The 18,316-nt window shown below is 41.0% G+C and overlaps 1 protein-coding gene across 1 annotated transcript in view; it reads left to right on the plus strand.

Annotated features, from left to right (window-relative positions):
- afdna (afadin, adherens junction formation factor a) overlaps window positions 1–18,316 on the plus strand; it is a 109,724-nt gene that overhangs the window by 40,746 nt on the left and 50,662 nt on the right. Inside the window, 9 exon segments of the mRNA XM_039782328.1 lie at window positions 284–368; window positions 590–739; window positions 2,745–2,789; window positions 3,191–3,285; window positions 4,378–4,628; window positions 8,385–8,454; window positions 9,447–9,517; window positions 9,656–9,723; window positions 12,522–12,727. Of these exon segments, the coding sequence (XP_039638262.1) occupies window positions 284–368; window positions 590–739; window positions 2,745–2,789; window positions 3,191–3,285; window positions 4,378–4,628; window positions 8,385–8,454; window positions 9,447–9,517; window positions 9,656–9,723; window positions 12,522–12,727 (1,041 nt within the window).

Raw genomic sequence — 18,316 nt, forward strand, 5'->3', positions numbered from 1 at the left:
AATTAATTAATTAATTAATTCATCTTTAACTAAGAATCTTTATCTTTAAATCATATAATCTTAATGTAGACACTGGAGCCTCCAGACATGAGACCCATTTAATATCTCAATTTAGGAGTAGTTTTTCTATCTGAGACTGTAATTAAAAGTCTTTTGGGGTCTCAAGGTATATCTGTGAATAGTAGCAAATTCTCTAAGAAAGCATCTGAGCTGGTCATTGGTTGAATTTGTTACATTTTAGTTGCTTAAGTGACCGATTTGTTTTCTGTCGTGTTCTTTGCAGCAAGATGATAAGTCGGGCAAGGACATGATTCTGGACGATACTGAGTGTCCACTGCAGATCTTCAGGGACTGGCCTGCTGACAGAGGTAGCACGCACGCACGCACGCACGCACGCACGCACGCACGCACGCACGCACGCACGCACGCACGCACGCACTAAATAAAACTCTCAGACCCTGTTCCTCTTTTCTTGGTTGCTACCGCCCCCTCCTGCTGACTTACAGTCATTACACCTCTATTATTATCTCTTTACCTCTTCAACATTTCAATGTAACATCCTAACGAATTTTATTATGTCTTATGTCAGGATCGCTAGTGTTCCAGCTGAAAAAGAGACCCCCCGACTACCAGGGGAGGAAGGGAAGGAAAGGCGACGACAAGGGCCTTCGAGGGAAGGAGGGCAGCACCAGCTCCTTGCCGCCCGAGAAACTGCCTTACCTGGTGGAGCTGAGCCCAGGTAAAACTTGAATACAAACACCATAATGTCTGCTCCTGCGTCGGTGACGTCTTAGCTCAAGGATCCATCAGTTGTACAGCAGTAATAGAAGTAGTAGCCGCTGCTCTGAAGAGCACTGCTGTTGTGACCGGTAGTGGCCAGCAGGCGGCAGTGTAGCCGCAGTAAATAACATTCAGGGTTACTCCAAGGTGAGGCTGTCTCACTTTCCCTGCTAATGGGAGTAAATCACATGATGGATTCCAGCTGTTCCGTGGTTTCCGTTCCTACCAGGACAGGATTTCCTCACTATATTATTGCTGAAGTCTATATTTGGAGGCAGCTCTTAGAATCAGCCGCATTTACCTGTGGCTGGTGGTGTGTGCTACCTCTGCCTAACTTCTATTCACCACCACAAAGCAGCTGCAGCTTCATTCTGAATTGTTAAGGTTTCCATAACAGATGCTATTGCAGTATTATAAGCCAAAAAACAAGCACTTAGTCAACGCATAATTTACCTTTTTAAGCTTTTCCTAATCAATAACTTATTCTTAGCATCTAGCACTACTAGTATTAGTTAAACTATTATAGAAATAGAAATCTCTATTAACAATCCAATGCAGAGTTTAACTGACTACCGGTATATGTGTACACAAAAGAATCCTGCACCAAACAAGTATAAACCTGGTGACTCAGTTTAACAAGACAAACATGGCAGAATCCTGGAGGTACAGTTGCCAACATCAGACTGACTGACTGAATAAAACACTTTTAACAAACTTTAAAAAACAACCTAGCTAATTGAGCTAATTGCCTTTTTTAACATCGAAGGCAGGGGACTACAGATGAAAAATAGCCTTTTTGGCTAATTCTGGCTTTTTTAACCCATGGGAAATCATGTGTTTTATTAATTGGCGCTGTCCCCTTTTATAAATAAACTAAACTCAAACTCAATTGTTAACCGTATACCCATATGTCCTGTGAGAAATGGAGGAAAATCATCGGAATTAGAAGTAGATTGGGCAGGTTGATGGACTTGGAGAACAACAAAATGTAAGTTTCTACAATTAAGCTCCTGGAATGCAGTAAAGAAATCCCAGAATGGAATGGAGACAGTATTGTGATACTTGAAAACACCCAAACCTATAGGGGCATTTTGGCAACCAACACCTTACCTGAGTCCTGCAAATTGTGACCAGCCCTAACCGCTTGTTTCTTGCTACTGATCCCTCTCTCTTTAGCTTCCTATTTGTCTGTCATATACCTCATGCCATCAACGTATGGCCTGATGGTGACCCAAACACTTCTTAGCATTAAACTGTAGTGCTGAGATAGCGTCGGGGAAACCAAAGGGTCTGGTCCAAGAATATACTAACACATTGACTTCATCCACTGTCAGATTGATGGGTCACTGTCTGTGGAAAAGATGGATACTTGATTTGGTGGCTCTCCTAAATAATGGGTGCTGGGTCTGTGTGAGTGTGTGTTTGTTCCGGTATCTTTGATAACCAATTTAGATCAGTGCATTGGCTTAGATTAGTGTGTATAAGGCTTAAGATGAAAGGAATGATTGCAGCTTTTGTTACCTGCAGCTCAATCCACCATACTCATTTAGAACGGTGGTTTAACTGACGAACAGATCTATGTTTAAGGTGTCATGTAGTCACAATTTTTTAGTTTTTTTTTTAGTTTTTTTTAGTTAATTTAGGATTAGGACATAATGTCTGATTAAAAAATACTATTGCATTTTATCATAAATGTAGAAAGTGAAAGAACGTCGGAGAAATTCCATATGTGTGAGTGTTTGTACGTCTCCATGCAATTAATTGGGTTAACATGGTAATGCTGCATTTTTCCTCCTTGCTGCATTTTCACCCTCTGCTATGTGTCTGTTTTCTTTCCCCGTTTTTTTTATGGCATGGTGTGTTTGTGCGCCTGCGTGTGTGTGTGTGTCTGTGCGCGCGCGTGCGTGTGTGGGGTCTTGTGCATGTGTCCTTCTACCTCCGCACCTGCCTGCCTGTTTGCCTAGGGCGAGGGAATCACTATGCCTACTACGCCTATCGGCACCACGAAGGTAAAACTCCACCACACGTCCTCTGCGTCTGTTGCAATGGCTGATGGGTTTGTTGGGATGGGGTGCAGTGACCCCCGACTCCCCATTTGGCTGATAATGATCAAACACATCCCCCCCCCCACCCCCGAGCAGCCAATGTTTCCCCTTTTTTCTTTGGTGAACTAATATGCCGCTTTGCTTTTACTAAACTCTTGTTTTACTAATAATCAAAAGTCGCTCTGCAGCCCCACCAGCCACCCACAATGTTTTTTTTTTTTTGGCACACATTAGCAGTGTTTATACCAGTACACTCCCAATCTGTATTGACTCTTTCCTGTTGAAATGATGGATGGATTCCATGCTGTGTGTCTGTGATGTTGTGGACCAACATGCTAAATGTGATTTTGTGTGTGTGTGTCTAGACGGGTCTGACTCACGTGACAAACCAAAGCTGTACCGGCTTCAGCACAGCATCACCGAGGTCGGCTCAGACTGCACAGAGGACGGAGCCATCCAGGTAACTCATTCATGAAAACACTCGCAAATTGTTAAAAGTCCAACTGAAATCTGAATTCTTCTCACTTTTTGTGCGGGGAAATAACAGAGGAGGCAAATTACAGTACAGTGATCGTAGGGGTGCAAGATATATCGACTCAATATCGTTATCGCAATATCACGTTGCGCAATATTATATCTAGGGGTGCAAGATATATCGACTCACTATCGTTACCGCAATATATCGGAAGTGTTGCAATAAGTATGCAATATTTAGTTTATTTTGTGGAGCGCTGCGTCCCGTCCGTTGGCTGTGTGGCTTAGTTGCGTTTGATTTAGAGCCCGCTTGAAACGCTGTAATGATCATCATTTCATTGGCCAGTTACCATACCACTAGCACAGGTCCACTACGTGACAAACCCTATGGACCGTACCACGTGACGTGTGTGCATATTTCGACAGACAGTGTAAGTGGAGAAATAGAGACAACAAAATGGAACGAATCGGAGAAGCGATTAGAAAAGTTGTGTCCTGTTCTCTTTTATTTATTTATTTTATACTGTCCAACCAGTAAAACATGTCCTGTTCTGTAGACATGGTCCTTATTTATTTATTTATTCATGTTGGACCAGTCCAATATGACAGTCAGTTGAAATAAACCTTATTGTAAGAAAACTTGTTTAATTTGTTATGAATCTGTTTTGAGGCGTTTTCCCGTAACTTTTGTAATTTTAGTTTAAAAATATAGAAATTTCAATCGATAACGCAATATTCATAATCGATATTGCAATATCACATTTTGTCAACATCGTGCATTCAACCCTAATAGATTGTCAGTAGATACCAAAATCATGCTTGCGGGAGACCGCTGATGTAGGGAGAGCTGTCACTGGAGGAAAATTAAACACAACATAAGTGTGATCTTTTTGGTAATTGCAATTTCAATCAAGTACGTACCCATGTCAAAACAAATGGCAAGGACATGCAAACTGAATTCTTAGCACCAATGAACTTTAATTTCAGTTTCAATTAGACTCTTCCAATGCAGCTGCTGTAATGTGTGCGTGTATAGTTGCTTTGTGCTGATGTGCCGTGTGCTATCGTTTGTCTCCAGCTGCTCGGTCCGGGGATTCTGCCCCACCACTGCAACCTCATGCACAGTGAAGGCATGGTCACTGTGACGCCGCACGGCCCAGACGCGGACACCTTTGTCGACGGGCAACGAGTTACCGAGACGACGCTGCTGCGTTCGGGCTCCACCCTCCAGTTTGGTTCTGCGCACGTCTTCAAGTTTGTGGACCCGATGTTCGACCAGGGAGGGAAAAGAGAACCGGCCTCCATGATGAGGAGCCGACACAAGTCTGGGTGAGGAGGGGACCCACTGACACTCATGGTCCTTCCTATCTGCCTCTTTCTCTTTTTCTTAGCGTTCTTCTTCTTCTTCTTTATCTTCTTGTGATTCCCACTTCTAATCCTCCCGACGCAAGTTTGTGAACAGAAAAAAAGAAGAGGCTGTTTTTGTGGATGAAGGGAGGAGAGGATGAAATTTGGGCAGAGCGAGAGATGAAGGGAGCGGTTTGGGTAGAGCGAGAGATGAAGGGAAGTAAAAGCAGGAGGAGGGAAGTCTTGGGGTTGGACTGAAGGGGAGAATGAGGAAATGAGAGGAGAGGAAGAGCCGAGGTCTAGGGTTATGGCAGGCAGTCTGCCCTCTAATCTGATCAACATGGTGTAGGGTGTGGCCTCTTGCTCGCTGTCGTTTCACACACTAACAGGAGAAAGAAAGAAGGAGCACACATTGGATAAGAGGAGGAAGGACTGCATGAGCTGGTTCAGGATGAGTGAACTACAAGAAAGGTTTTGAATTGAATGGCCCTTTAATGACTCAATGGATGACTGACACTGCGAGAGAGAGAGAGAGGTGTGTAAGTAACTGACGCTGAAACTCATTGCTCTGTGTGTGTGTGTGTGTGTGTGTGTGTTTCTGCATGAATTAGGCCAAGAGTAGAAGTAACAAATTCCGTTTTCTCTTGTGTAGCTTGTCCTGGGAAGTTTTTATTTCAAGGTCTATCATATGTTTTGAAGTGTTTTCTAAAGTCTTAAGTATTAAACATATTGTTTAAATTTGGTGACTGTTGAGTGTAAAATTAAGAGTCTTTTAAAGGTCCCATGACATGGTGCTCTTTGGATGCTTTTCTATAGACCTTAGTGGTCCCCTAATACTGTATCTGAAGTCTCTTTTATATAGGCCTTAGTGGTCCCCTAATACTGTATCTGAAGTCTCTTTTATATAGACCTTAGTGGTCCCCTAATACTGTATCTGAAGTCTCTTTTATATAGACCTTAGTGGTCCCCTAATACTGTATCTGAAGTCTCTTTTATATAGGCCTTAGTGGTCCCCTAATACTGTATCTGAAGTCTCTTTTATATAGACCTTAGTGGTCCCATAATACTGTATCTGAAGTCTCTTTTATATAGACCTTAGTGGTCCCCTAATACTGTATCTGAAGTCTCTTTTATATAGACCTTAGTGGTCCCCTAATACTGTATCTGAAGTCTCTTTTATATAGACCTTAGTGGTCCCCTAATACTGTATCTGAAGTCTCTTTTATAAAGACCTTAGTGGTCCCCTAATACTGTATCTGAAGTCTCTTTCCCAAAATTCAGTCTTGGTGCAGAATTACAGCCACTAGAGCCAGTCCCACAATGAGCTTTCCTTAGGATGTGCCATTTCTGTGTCTGTAGCTATTGAGGAGGAGGGGGGGGTGTGGCATTGACCAACTGCCACTTTGCTTGTTTGAAAGCCATGATGTCTCTCTCTCATGGGTGGGGCAAATTCTCTGGGCGGGCAAAACTGAGAAAGAGGAGGTAACCTTGCTCCTTATGACCTCATAAGGAGAAGATTCCAGATGTGTAAATAGGAAGCTGTTTGCTAACACAGTCACTGCAGCAATTTTATAAAGTGATATGTTCGAGATGTGTTTTATGGCTTTTTTTTCGCTGCCTTCAAATGGCTACAAGATTAATTATTGCTGCTTTACAGAAGTGGATCTCATTTGTAAATCATGTAAAAATGGCAAACTGAATTTCAATTGGACCAGCTTTCTGTCTTTCTCGAGGTCAAATGGAGTATTCAGCAACTTCAGAGAGGAGCTTCTTCTTACTGCCGTCGACATTCCCATCTTGAAGCATTGATGAGTTTTTCTGACTCTCAGTTACGTTGAGAAACTGCACATTTCCCCATAATAGTCTCTATAATGTCTGCCGAGTCACATTAACACCAGCTGTCATTTTGTGCAGCTCAGTGTCCGCTCAGTCTGGAATACAAGCCTGATGTTGTTGATGTGGATCCCTGTGGTTGTCTGGGCTGCTTTCCAATGTGCTGCTGTACAAACTTACAAGGATACCTAGTTCATTTGAGCCGGAGGCACGCCACGATGTTGAGAACGATTAGAGCCACACGGTTTGGCACGACGACTGATTTTTCAAATCGGAGCTATTTGGCACCATGTGCTGGCCTGGTGAACAGATGATCTTGTAGCATATGAGTGTTTAGACATTTAATCTACTGCCTCTCAACAAGTATTTCACATTAGTCAGTGAGAAAAGAGCACGAAGTAAGTAAAGTTTATTTCTATAGCACATTTAAAAACCGCTTGCACTGACCAAAGTGCCGTACATAGCGCATTAGCCACAGGGTAATAAAATAAAAAATAAAAAATACACTTACAAATCGGTGATTTAGTCTAAAACGACATCAAAAGACAAACCCTTAATTACAAACCTAGCAGGATAAGAATTAAAATGCCGGGAAGGCCAATGTGAAAAGGTGAGTTTTGAGCCTGGCTTTGAATATCACAATTGAAGGGGCATCTCTGATGTCAGGTGGCAGTCGGTTCCACAGCTGAGGGCCAGCAACAGAAAAGGCTCTGTCACCTTTTTACTTAAGCCGGGACCGTGGGACATCTGAGGGACCTGGGAGCTTCGTGGGCATGAATGATATCCACTGTGTAGCTGGGGGCGGGGGCGTGAAGAGCTTTAAAAACCATCAACAGTATTTTAAATTGTATCCTAGACTGGACTGGAAGCCAGTGAAAGAAGGGAAAACATAGCGGAAGTCTGGAAAGACGCGTAATCCGCCACGCTGTTTGTTTTGATTTTGTGTTGCTAGCTTCCCCTTATCCTGGTTGTCTCTGAAGCTAAATATTTTAAACGACCATACACTTAATGAACACGAGGATGCCAGTTTTAAGCTGTAGTTCATTCATTTTATGATAAATTTGAGGTATTTGCAGGTGGACGTGTCTTTGCTTTGCTTTGTCTTTTGGTTTGACTTGGCTGCGATTGACAGAAGCGGACTGTTACATAACCAGACAGCACAATGATTACTTTTACTAACTGAACTAGACATATCAAGAGTTGTTTGTCTATGATGCGCTATACCGTAGTGTGAATTCTGTGGGGTGTTAAAGTTGTCATTATCAGTGTTTAATTGATGGAAAATGTCAATGTCATTTTGACAAAAAATGGTAAAAGCAAATAAATCCATTCTGGAAATGTAGTTAAGATAAAAAAAATCGGTTTAATTTCTCCATCCATAAGCGGAGTCATGCTGTTAATGGTTTAACCCACTTTGGCTGCTGGTGGTTATTGTGCACGTGACAACACAGACATTGATTCCTTCCTGACATGTGGGGCGTGAAAATCAGAAGCCTGTCTTCTAAACTCGACTGCTGTCACACTCAATTAAGGTCACTCAAACACACACACACACACACACACACACACACACACACACACACACACACACACACACACACACACACACACACACACACACACACACACACTGCATACTGGCTTTGTTGTGAACAGTGCTCCAGGCATTGCCTCTCTATATCTAATTAGGCTGTTATGTAAGTGTGTGTGCATATGTATAAAGCTAAGTTATTAAGTGCATCTCTGATCCAGCTCTCCTCGCCGATGAGGTGTGTGTGTGTGTGTGTGTGTGTGTGTGTGTGTGTGTGGATTAAATCTGAGCTCTTGCTGTTGTCAGTAATGAAAAGTCAGATGTGGGGCTCGGTTCCTTAACTAAACCGCTGCATGTCTGTGTCTCTGCTACAGCAGCGTACCAGAAACCACCTTCGACCTTCACGGAGACGTCCACAGTGGATCTGCTCTGCCTACCAGCAAGGTAACTCTCTCACACACGCGCACACACACAGACACACACGCACAGAGCATTTGAATTTTTGCTGTATATATTATATCCTGTTCAGCATTGGAACATTCTGCTCGTAGGTGTAAACAAACATTTCTTTACTTGCCTTAAGAGACGTACTGTTGAGATGCATCAATCCAATCGGCCAGATCTGTATTTGTGCCAATATTAAGTTTATTAAGGGGACCGGGAAAAGAGAGCACTGGTATTGGATCGGTGCTTTGTATCAGCAAGTACCATAAGTAAGGGTAAATAAAAGGTATCTGAATCAGGAGAGAAAGCGTTGGAACGGTGCATCTCTAGTGTTGAAATGTTGTCTCATTTCCAAGTCAAATTAATCGAGAGCTTACATACTGCTGTGTTTCCCAAAATAGCAGTAGACACATATAGGGCTGAACATAACAATAATAATATTTACACTTTATTTATATTTGAATGATTGATTGGTTATTTGTTCTGTCTATCAAATGCTTGTTTCATCCAATCAACAGTCAAAAACTCAAAGGATTCAATTATAATTATATAAAACAGATAAAAGCTGCACTTTTGTGTAGACAATGTTTGGCATTTTTCTCTTTAATCTTATCGATTAACTGACTGATTGTATATGATATATATGTAAAACTAAACATTTTGATGACACATACAGTAAATACAAATTTGCAGCACTTCTATGTATGTTTGTAATATTTTACAAGCTATTTTATACATACTTTGGCTTTTTCTAGAACAAATACAGGTATTGATCAATAGGAGAACGAGAAAACTGTGAAAACAGCATCCGTCGCTAGCTGCTGGTGTGTTAGCTTCTTGTTGGTAGTTCTGAGATTGTGACTGAGCACTGAACACAGGAGTCATTATCTCATTTCTGTACACTCCCAAATTGGGGTTATCTCTAGTAAATGAAATTTACAGTGAAATGAAATGTTGTCAGCCGCTTGACACTGTGTGTTCTGTGTGTGCAGAGCTCAGGGAAGCTGGAGATGGAGAGAGGCATGGTCAAACCCATGATCAGAGGAGAGCAGCAGGACAGCAGGTCAGACGCACACTTCCTCATCCTCTTCCTGTCTTTTTCATCCTCCTTCTTAACCCTCTCTCCAGTCCTCTTCTCCTCAGTATTCTCCGTATGTAGTGTTATCTCTCCCTATTCATGGTTGTTATTTTATCTTATCAGGTCTCAGGACATTTCAGCAGACAGAACCGAGTTGACTCTGCCAGCTGGCATCGAGTTCAGAGACAACTGTAAGTATCAGTGCGTCTCTTTCTGCCTCTCTCCATTCCCCTCACTGTGTTAGTGAAGCAGCCATTTTCTGGAAACTATTGAATCCTCTTTACAATGCATTGCACTGATTCTGCTGACCCAACTGCTCTAGCAGCAGTGGTATGCAATACATATCGCATAGTAAAGATACAGTAAATGTATACAGTCACCCTGCTGACTGTATTAATGAGACATAAATATGACTTCCATAAACAGACGGCGAGAAAATGAGCAACTTGTCTCAGCCTCCAGATTACATTTTACATTTTGTGTGTGCCATTCTTATTTGGCAGGGAATCAGCTGGATCACTTTAAAGCCATAAAGCTGGGTTTCCTTTAATTGCACCACCAATATAACAGTCAATATTTTTTATTTTTTAAGATGATAAATTGAGCACTCAGAATAAGGTTGTCCTTTTTATCACGGGGTAGTTAAATATTTAAATAGTCATTATTTGTATGTCTACAAATCTTTGTCTGCTCAATATGTTGCTTGTTTTCAGAAGAGCTATTTTGGGGTTAAACTGCCAAAGCTGGAGTAAAAATGTCTTATTCTTAGTTGGGCTATGCAGTTCATTAACATTAGCTAGCTGATTAATTTATTTTTTGGTCCTATAGACTTATTATGGCAGAGATTTTGACTTGTCAAAACAGGAAAAGCACAGGTAGAATGAATAACATTAATGATGGCTGCATTCCATTTAGTTGAGCCAATTCCAGGGCTCTGGTATTGTGCATGCCTACTCACTGACTATCTTACTGGGACGCTTAATGCATGGTTCCCACGGGTCCTTGAAATCCTTAAAAGAGTGTGAATTTGAGGAAAACAAGAAGTGAAGAGGTGATAGACAAAAGTTTAAAGACAGAAATAGCTTCTCATTAGGTGGAATGTTGCTCCTATTATGAATATGTAAAACAGCCTGTTTTGTCCCCACTTTATCTAAACATGTCCGTATCCAACAAGGGAACAAATTAACCCCCAACCACAGAACACAGTGAGTGAACAACAGGTAGTCGAGTGACTGGGAAAATCGTCTATCCAAATACACAGCTGCCCATTATAACCATCCTCACTCTCCACTATTTCAGCCAATCAAATCTCGCTTAGTTTGTACTGTGTACATACAGTACCTTTGCTTGATGTGATCACATAGAGTGTGTTCCCACCATTAGTTTAATACAGGGAATGGTTAGTATTATAGTGTAACACACCGGTGTAACTCCCAATCTTAACCATTTTCTAATGTCTTTTCCTTTTTAGTGTTTGTTTTATTAGATGATTTCAATCTGAAAAGTGTTGATTTCGGTTTGAAAAATCGTCTTAAATTTGTTCCAGGTAGCATTAAAATGTCCAACAAAAGTCTGATCTATATTAAACCTGATTTTTTTTTTTTCCACACTTTTCTCTGCAGCTGAAAGCTCTTTCGACCTATTTGCTTTGTCTTTCTAACACTTCTGTTTATTGACTTTCCGTTGTGCTCTGGGCCTCAGTGTGTTTGTGTGTGCACTAAGTATATATTTGGCATAGTGTGCGATCATCTGTTTTAGGAGGGTTTTGGTTGGTCTTAGAGTGGTGGAGAGTCCCATACCCACAATGCACCGGGAGAAACCAAATGCTCTCGGGACAGTGACGCACATGCACTGTTGAAATCTGGATCCTTTACGGAGTAACTCTCATCTTCAGGTTTTCATAAGGAGAGTTGTCGTGGTGCAGCTGCAACCAGTTTGACATCAAATACTTTACCAACCAAGCTAAAGTGAAAGAAACTGACACCGCAGTCAAAGTGGTTTATTGGTCTATCCGACATGACACATGTGGAGCCAAGTTCTGTGACCAACCAACCACCAAAGTGACTTATACAGACTGCTTGTTGCAGTTGCAGCGTGTACCTTTTTAATAACCCAAATATTGTCTCATAACCTTTTCCATTTGCGCAAGAATAAACCAGATATCCACTGAATTCCTTTGGTCAAAGTTAAACACACATGTTGGCACAAAGTATGACCTATCAGCAGCTTAAGCTGAAAAGATTGTATTGACACCGTAGTGTTGGTGGGCCTGCTCTTTCTGAAATGCATTTGTACTTTCTCAGTGCAAAGCGCAGCGCAAAGCCCGACTCAAGTGTCTTTGCTAGTTTAAGACGGACGCAGTTGTCGTTTCCCGTCCAGCGCCCACGTCGTTTAAATAGCAAATGCACCTGCGCCCATTTGTGCGCCCATGGTCTTACAGGGAGGTGTGTTCAGGTGAATTATTGCCGTATTGCTATCTTGAGGCAGCGGGAAGTGATCGTGCCATCGACCAACAAAAACCTGGTCTAAAGTCAATAACGCAGCATTTCATTGTTGTTTTAACAACAAATTAGTAAAATGCGCCTAGGCTCGTGCACAGCGCGTGCACACTATGCTTGTTACACACACAGGGACGCGCAGCAGCACACAAACATGCAAAAGATTACCAATAACAATATTATGGTGCAAATCCGCCATCATAATAGCAATGCGCCAACGTACAAAAGCGGCTGGCTTTTAAAGGGAATGGGGGATGACGCTCTGATTGGTTTATTGCATGTTACGCCCAAATCACACCTATGATTAATGAAGACACTAAGTACAACCCTTTTGAACCATGCGCCCGGCGCACGGACCCTTTTTTCCGCCGTCAAACTAGCAAAAGTGGATTTGGACACGCCCTAAACGCACCTGCGCCAGGCGCTTGGATCGTTAAAATAGAGCCCTCTATGCAAGTGGTCTAATTGTCTGATCTTCTGTGTCCGTCCAGCTGAAGACACCTTCCTGTCAGCCATCATCAACTACACGAACAGCTCCACGGTCCACTTCAAACTCTCACCCACCTACGTCCTGTACATGGCCTGCCGCTTCGTCCTGTCCCCTTCTTACCGGCCCGACATGTCGCCGTCTGAGAGAACGCACAAGGTCATCGCCATCGTCAACAAGATGGTGAGCATGATGGAGGGAGTCATCCAGGTCAGTAACTATTCTTTACAAATCTTTTGATTTTTGGGTGCCGTGATATGTGAACATAATCCCATTGATTGATTTGTGCATTATCTCAGTGTGTTCTGCTCCTTCGTAATGCTGTTATTTATATATTTCATACTTGCATACTGGCTTTTGTTGAAACTTTTGAATCATTTGATGCTTAATTTTCCCCGTTTACAGTTTTCTTACAAACTACTATTCTTGTAGTTGTAAGGTGTGTGTGTGTAGGTGTTCGTATATGTACGTTTCTTTTAGCTTTCTCTCCACAGTTACCTCTGTTGTACCAGTCTGTGTTTTTTGTCTTATGTTTGTCTACCTCATTGTCATTGTTTAACGCCCGTGGTGTGAAGCCTGCTATGACAGCACAGTGTATGCTTAACTTCAGCTAGCATGGTGCTATTACTGATCATTAGAGCTGGAAATCATTTGAAAATCTTGATACCGGCGCTAATATAATAGCTGAGTTTTTAGGCAACAAATACATTAGCAGATTAAAACTCAATAAAACTTCACGGTTTGATCAACATGAACAGCTGTACAAGAACTTTGATCAAATGCAATATATTTAACAACATTTTTATTTGAATTAGAACAACCTGTCAACAAGCTGTGGCACAAGTATTCAGATCTTAAGTAAAAGTAGTAATACCACAGTGAGTATTGGCATTAAAATATACTTGAAGTACCATTAGTAAAGGTACTCAAAATGGCTAATTTCAGAAAAAATTATATATTACTTGATTATACTTATTAATGGATTTATGTGTTTATCAATAATGCTGCAGCTGGTAAAGGTAGAGATATTTTTAACTACTTTACATACACCCAAACATAGTTTTTGCTAACCGTGTAAGCATGAAGTCTGATATGACATGTACGTTTAAAAAATGAAGCACAGGACCTTGTTGGATCGGAGGATTATGGAAAATATCCCACACTCTCCTTAAGTTTTTCTGAAGTGCCATTTCTTCATCATTCACTTTTATTTGTTTAGCTGGCAACTAGCTATTCATTGCCGTTGGTATGCAGTGAAGTTATGAAAGAAAACACACTTGGACTGTAAGACTTAATCTATTTCAGTCTGTGTGTAGTAGGATTTCAGTTTTACAGAGTTTTGGGTAAATATTTTTAGCTTCTTTGGGATATGGGAATGGTCAACCTTCCTGCTTCAGTTAGGCGTATAATGGGCTTAAACACAGGGTATTTTTAGCACATCTTTGGGATGTTGAGAACTTGGGAGAACTGGATCTTGAATAGTGGCATGATTGTGACCAGCTTTACTGTGTGAGATGCAGGAGATAGACTTATGCTTTTCCACTACTTTGCATCCTCAAATGTCTTAACTGCATTACTTTATATCAGTGTCTACCTAAACGGATGAATCGGGGTTTTTTTAAACATCAGTATGTGATTATCAAATGATGTGTTATAACTTTATGTCATCACTGAGAACAACGTCAACATTATCTGATAGTGTTGATCCCAGTTCCTCATGATACTGAGACCACATTTCACATAAACTCCCTAGCCATCTTCCACAAAGAGGGTGTCACTCTCACCACCAGTTACTCAAAAACTGGAAGGTTTAGCCAAACTTTCCCTATAACATTCCTGTTTTGTGCTTTAAAGCAATCCAACAGAGTTCTCAGTGTGCAATTGAGTGCAAAGCCTGGGTTTATTTATTTATTATTTTGTGGTAATTATACAGCTGTCTTAAAATCGTATAATGTTAAAATATTAATGACTTTAGTTTATTCAAGGATTTGTGTTTTGCTCACATTTATACACCTTCACATTCGCTAATTTCTTGTTTACACAACCTTTTATTTCCCGCTGTTATACAGATCTGAAAACTCTTAGTTTCAAGACTTAACCCTAGATTAAAGCTCTTAGTTTAAATATAATGCTTCATGTGGTCCTAAATACGGTTAGATTTGAGGTAATCAGTTAATTTTCAAAAGGTAGTTTCTGTGATGTTTTCTTGACCAGATGTGGTTCTCAGATTACCTCATTTAGTTCTTTAAAGGTCCCATGGCATGAAAAAGTCACTTTGAGTTTTTTTTAACATTAATGTGAGTTCCCCCAGCCTGCCTATGGTCCCCCAGTGGCTAGAAATGGTGATAGGTGTAAACCGAGCCCTGGGTATCCTGCTCTGCCTTTGAGAAAATGAAAGCTCAGATGGGCCGATCTGGAATCTTCTCCTTATGAGGTCATAAGGAGCAAGGTTAACTCCCCTTTCTCTGCTTTGCCCGCCCAGAGAATTTGGCCAGCCCATAAGAAAGAGAGTGGCAGTCAAGGCCATGCCCTCCCCCTCTATACTACAGATACAGTATTAGGGGACCACTAAGGCCTATATAAAAGCATCCAAAAAGCAGCATGTCATGGGACCTTTAAGTGATTCAAGATGTCTTCACATTGTAAACCATGACCATGTGTGTGTCAAAGTGTGTGTGTGTGTTACATGGCTGTGTCCATACTGTAGCTGTTGACGTGTTTTCTCTCTGTCCTGTGAATGTGTCCTCTCGTTCCTCCTCCTCCTCCTCTTCCTCCTCCTTCTTCCATCCAGGAGATTCCTGAAGGGGATCAGGTAGGATAGCACACCATGATACGGCTGCTACAGACGCGTCTACCTCCCTCACTCGCTCTTTCTTTTTCTCTTTCTCTTGGTGTGGGCGATATGGTTACAATATCTCTAAGTATAAGTTTGACAATGCATCTCAAAAATCTTTGATGTTACCTAAACCCAGCTAGTAGATTGTCTGCCTTTAAAGAAACTTAAACGTCATGCCTACTTAAAGGAAGTGTATTTTCATTACATAGTAGTTAAAACAAGAAATAAAAAATAAGAAGAAATATGAGAATACTTTCTGAGTTATAAAATAATAGTTATGAGCGTTTCCTTTTGTCTGTGCCAGTGGAATGTGTCATATGGGTTACCCACCTTAAGAAATAAGCAACGATAGAATGAATGTGAATCCGTAAAATTTGGATTTTAAAGCAGATCAAAAACAAGTAAGTCTTAGAAAAAATGTGCATACAGCTAGACCTGAAACATTTAATCCTTAGTTGATTTACAGAAAATTATTATTATTATTATATTATTAGTCATTAATGAGTTTTTGGCGGTTTGTCGAACTAAACAAGCAATTTAAAGACGTCACCTTGGGCTGTGGGGGATTATGATGCATTTTTTTACCTTTTTTCTGACATTTTATAAAGTAAACCGTTAAAGGTGCCGTAGGTAGGATTGTGAAGATCCAGGACTTATGGTGCGTTCTTTTTGTCTACCGAAGTCGATTTACGAGTCGTTTTGCGGAGTTACGAACCGGAAGTTGTAAAAAGAACGCCATCGAGGTCGTATATATACAACTCGTCAAGTCGTCTGAACTCAGAGGACCCCGAGTTCACTTTCAAAGATGGCTACGTCGTGCATCACACATAGTAAACCTTGTGGTTATCTACAATTTTAAGCACTTTTGTCGTTGTTGTAACCAAATGAAGAAGTCGTACACATTGCGCTGTATACTGCTACCTATAGGCATGTCGCTACAGTCTTATTAGGAGTTAAATACCGCCTGATTAGTTATTTTGTAGCTTGTGCAGCTGAAATTGGCTAGAGACGCTCGGTTGCTATATGACAACAATGGCTTTAAGCCGAGTCTTGAGCAGAAAGCAGAGCAGTAGCCTAACGTTAACCAAAATGTAATTTTCATGTATCAAACTGTGAAATATATTTGTGTAATATGTCAATAACTGGGTAAATAGAATCCTAAATGTTACTAAAAATGTTACAAAAATCCATCTTTTCACCGACTCATAGTATTGTGTGACAAAAAGAATGCAACAACCCGCGGTTATTCGTTTTTCGACATGGATGTGACGTCACACTCGAGCTACTAGTTGCGATTACAAGACAAAAAGAACGCACCATTAGCCAAAGAATTTGAACATCGACAACTTCTCAGTCCCTCCCCCCATTCTGCTAAAGCCCAAAATGGTCTCCTAAGCCCCTCCCCCCACAAGGGAGAATGAATGCATGTGCATGAGCAGTGATTGACACGCAGTTAGCATAGTTCATAGTTGTTTTATAGATGCAATCGGTCCCAGTGTCTGACGTTCCTTTGAAGGCAACCTGATACTATGTCAGTGATTTAAAATGTAAAATCATGTCGCCCAACCTCATCAACCTCTTGGCTTCCTTCTTTTAATCACTCTTCCTCACTTGAATTCTCTCTTTACTGCTCTGTCTGCTTTTTTTGACCAGCACCTTCATTGTTGCTGCTGCTTCTTTTTCTCCATTCTAACAGAAATGTCAAATAAAGCCATAATAATGCGTCCTCCCACAGCTGGAAAACTAAGCAACAACAGCAACAGCAACCCAACTAATTCCATTCAGCTTCCTGGACCTGCCTGGTACTAAAAAAACAACCAAAAAAACAGAGCGAAACCAAAGCAACCATTCTTTTCCACCATTGCTCCATCTTTAATGCTGGCATTCATTTTGTGTGACATCACGTCTTGCTTCTCCTACTCAACAGTGTGTGGATGAGAGACGAGTCGCGTCCCTCCGACCTCCTCCACCTCCTCTGCTTCATTTGTCTGTTTGGAAGTTCATTTAACATGTTCAGCCATCCGTCTGTGTTTAAAGTGTTTCCTAAATGTTCCATTGTCCCGGTTCGTTTTGGATGCACTTGGCTCCATCTCTCATTCTCTGGCTGTTCTGAATGAAGGTTTTGTTTTTTTTTATTTGTGTTACGTTTTTTCAAGGCGGGGATAGATGAGTGCAGGGAAGAGAGCTTCGCACATTCCTCCCTCTCTGAGTGGCGGGGATATCAACCAATCAGCTCCTCATACACTGAGCTCTGTCCTCCCTCAGGACCTAAAAAAAATAAAAAAGTCCTTTAGACTGTAGACTGATATATGGAGCGTTATTTAAAATCTGAAATGATCCACTCAGTTTTGGCCATTCGAGATAACTATGTTATTAATTATTATCTGTTATTATTATCCTGGTTTATCACTTCTCAGCAAGAGACCCTAATAACCTTTATGTGGCGATGTGCAGCTACAGAGTTACAAAATACGCAACGTGTGTCTTCAATTGCTTTTATTTGCCATTTTAAAATGTTGTATTTTGAGGATAAAGGAATACCTATTCAAACATTTGTGAAATACACATATTCCCTTTTTATTGCAAAGAGTTAGATGAGATTATCAATACTGCGGTCACGTCGCAACAAATGAGATATAATGTGTTAATTAGTGTGTGTGCAAAATATGCAATTCTCTTTGAACAGAGCCAGGCTACCTGCACCCCTGTTTCTAGTCTCTATGCTAAGCTAAGCTAACCGGCTGCTGGCTATAGACTTATATTAAACGGACAGACATGAGAATGGTATTAATCTTTTTATCTAACTCTTGCGAGGAAAGTGAAATGTAATATGTATTAAAGCATGTCAGAAATATACTTAGTTAAAATCACGTTAGAGCTCAATATCGATTGTAACACTATATAGAGGTTTTAAAGTCAATGTTAAATGGCTTATATCTGACTAGAGTTCACCACAGAAATCT

The sequence above is a fragment of the Perca fluviatilis genome, chromosome 18, assembly GCF_010015445.1.
Source record: "Perca fluviatilis chromosome 18, GENO_Pfluv_1.0, whole genome shotgun sequence".
NCBI lineage: Eukaryota > Metazoa > Chordata > Actinopteri > Perciformes > Percidae > Perca > Perca fluviatilis.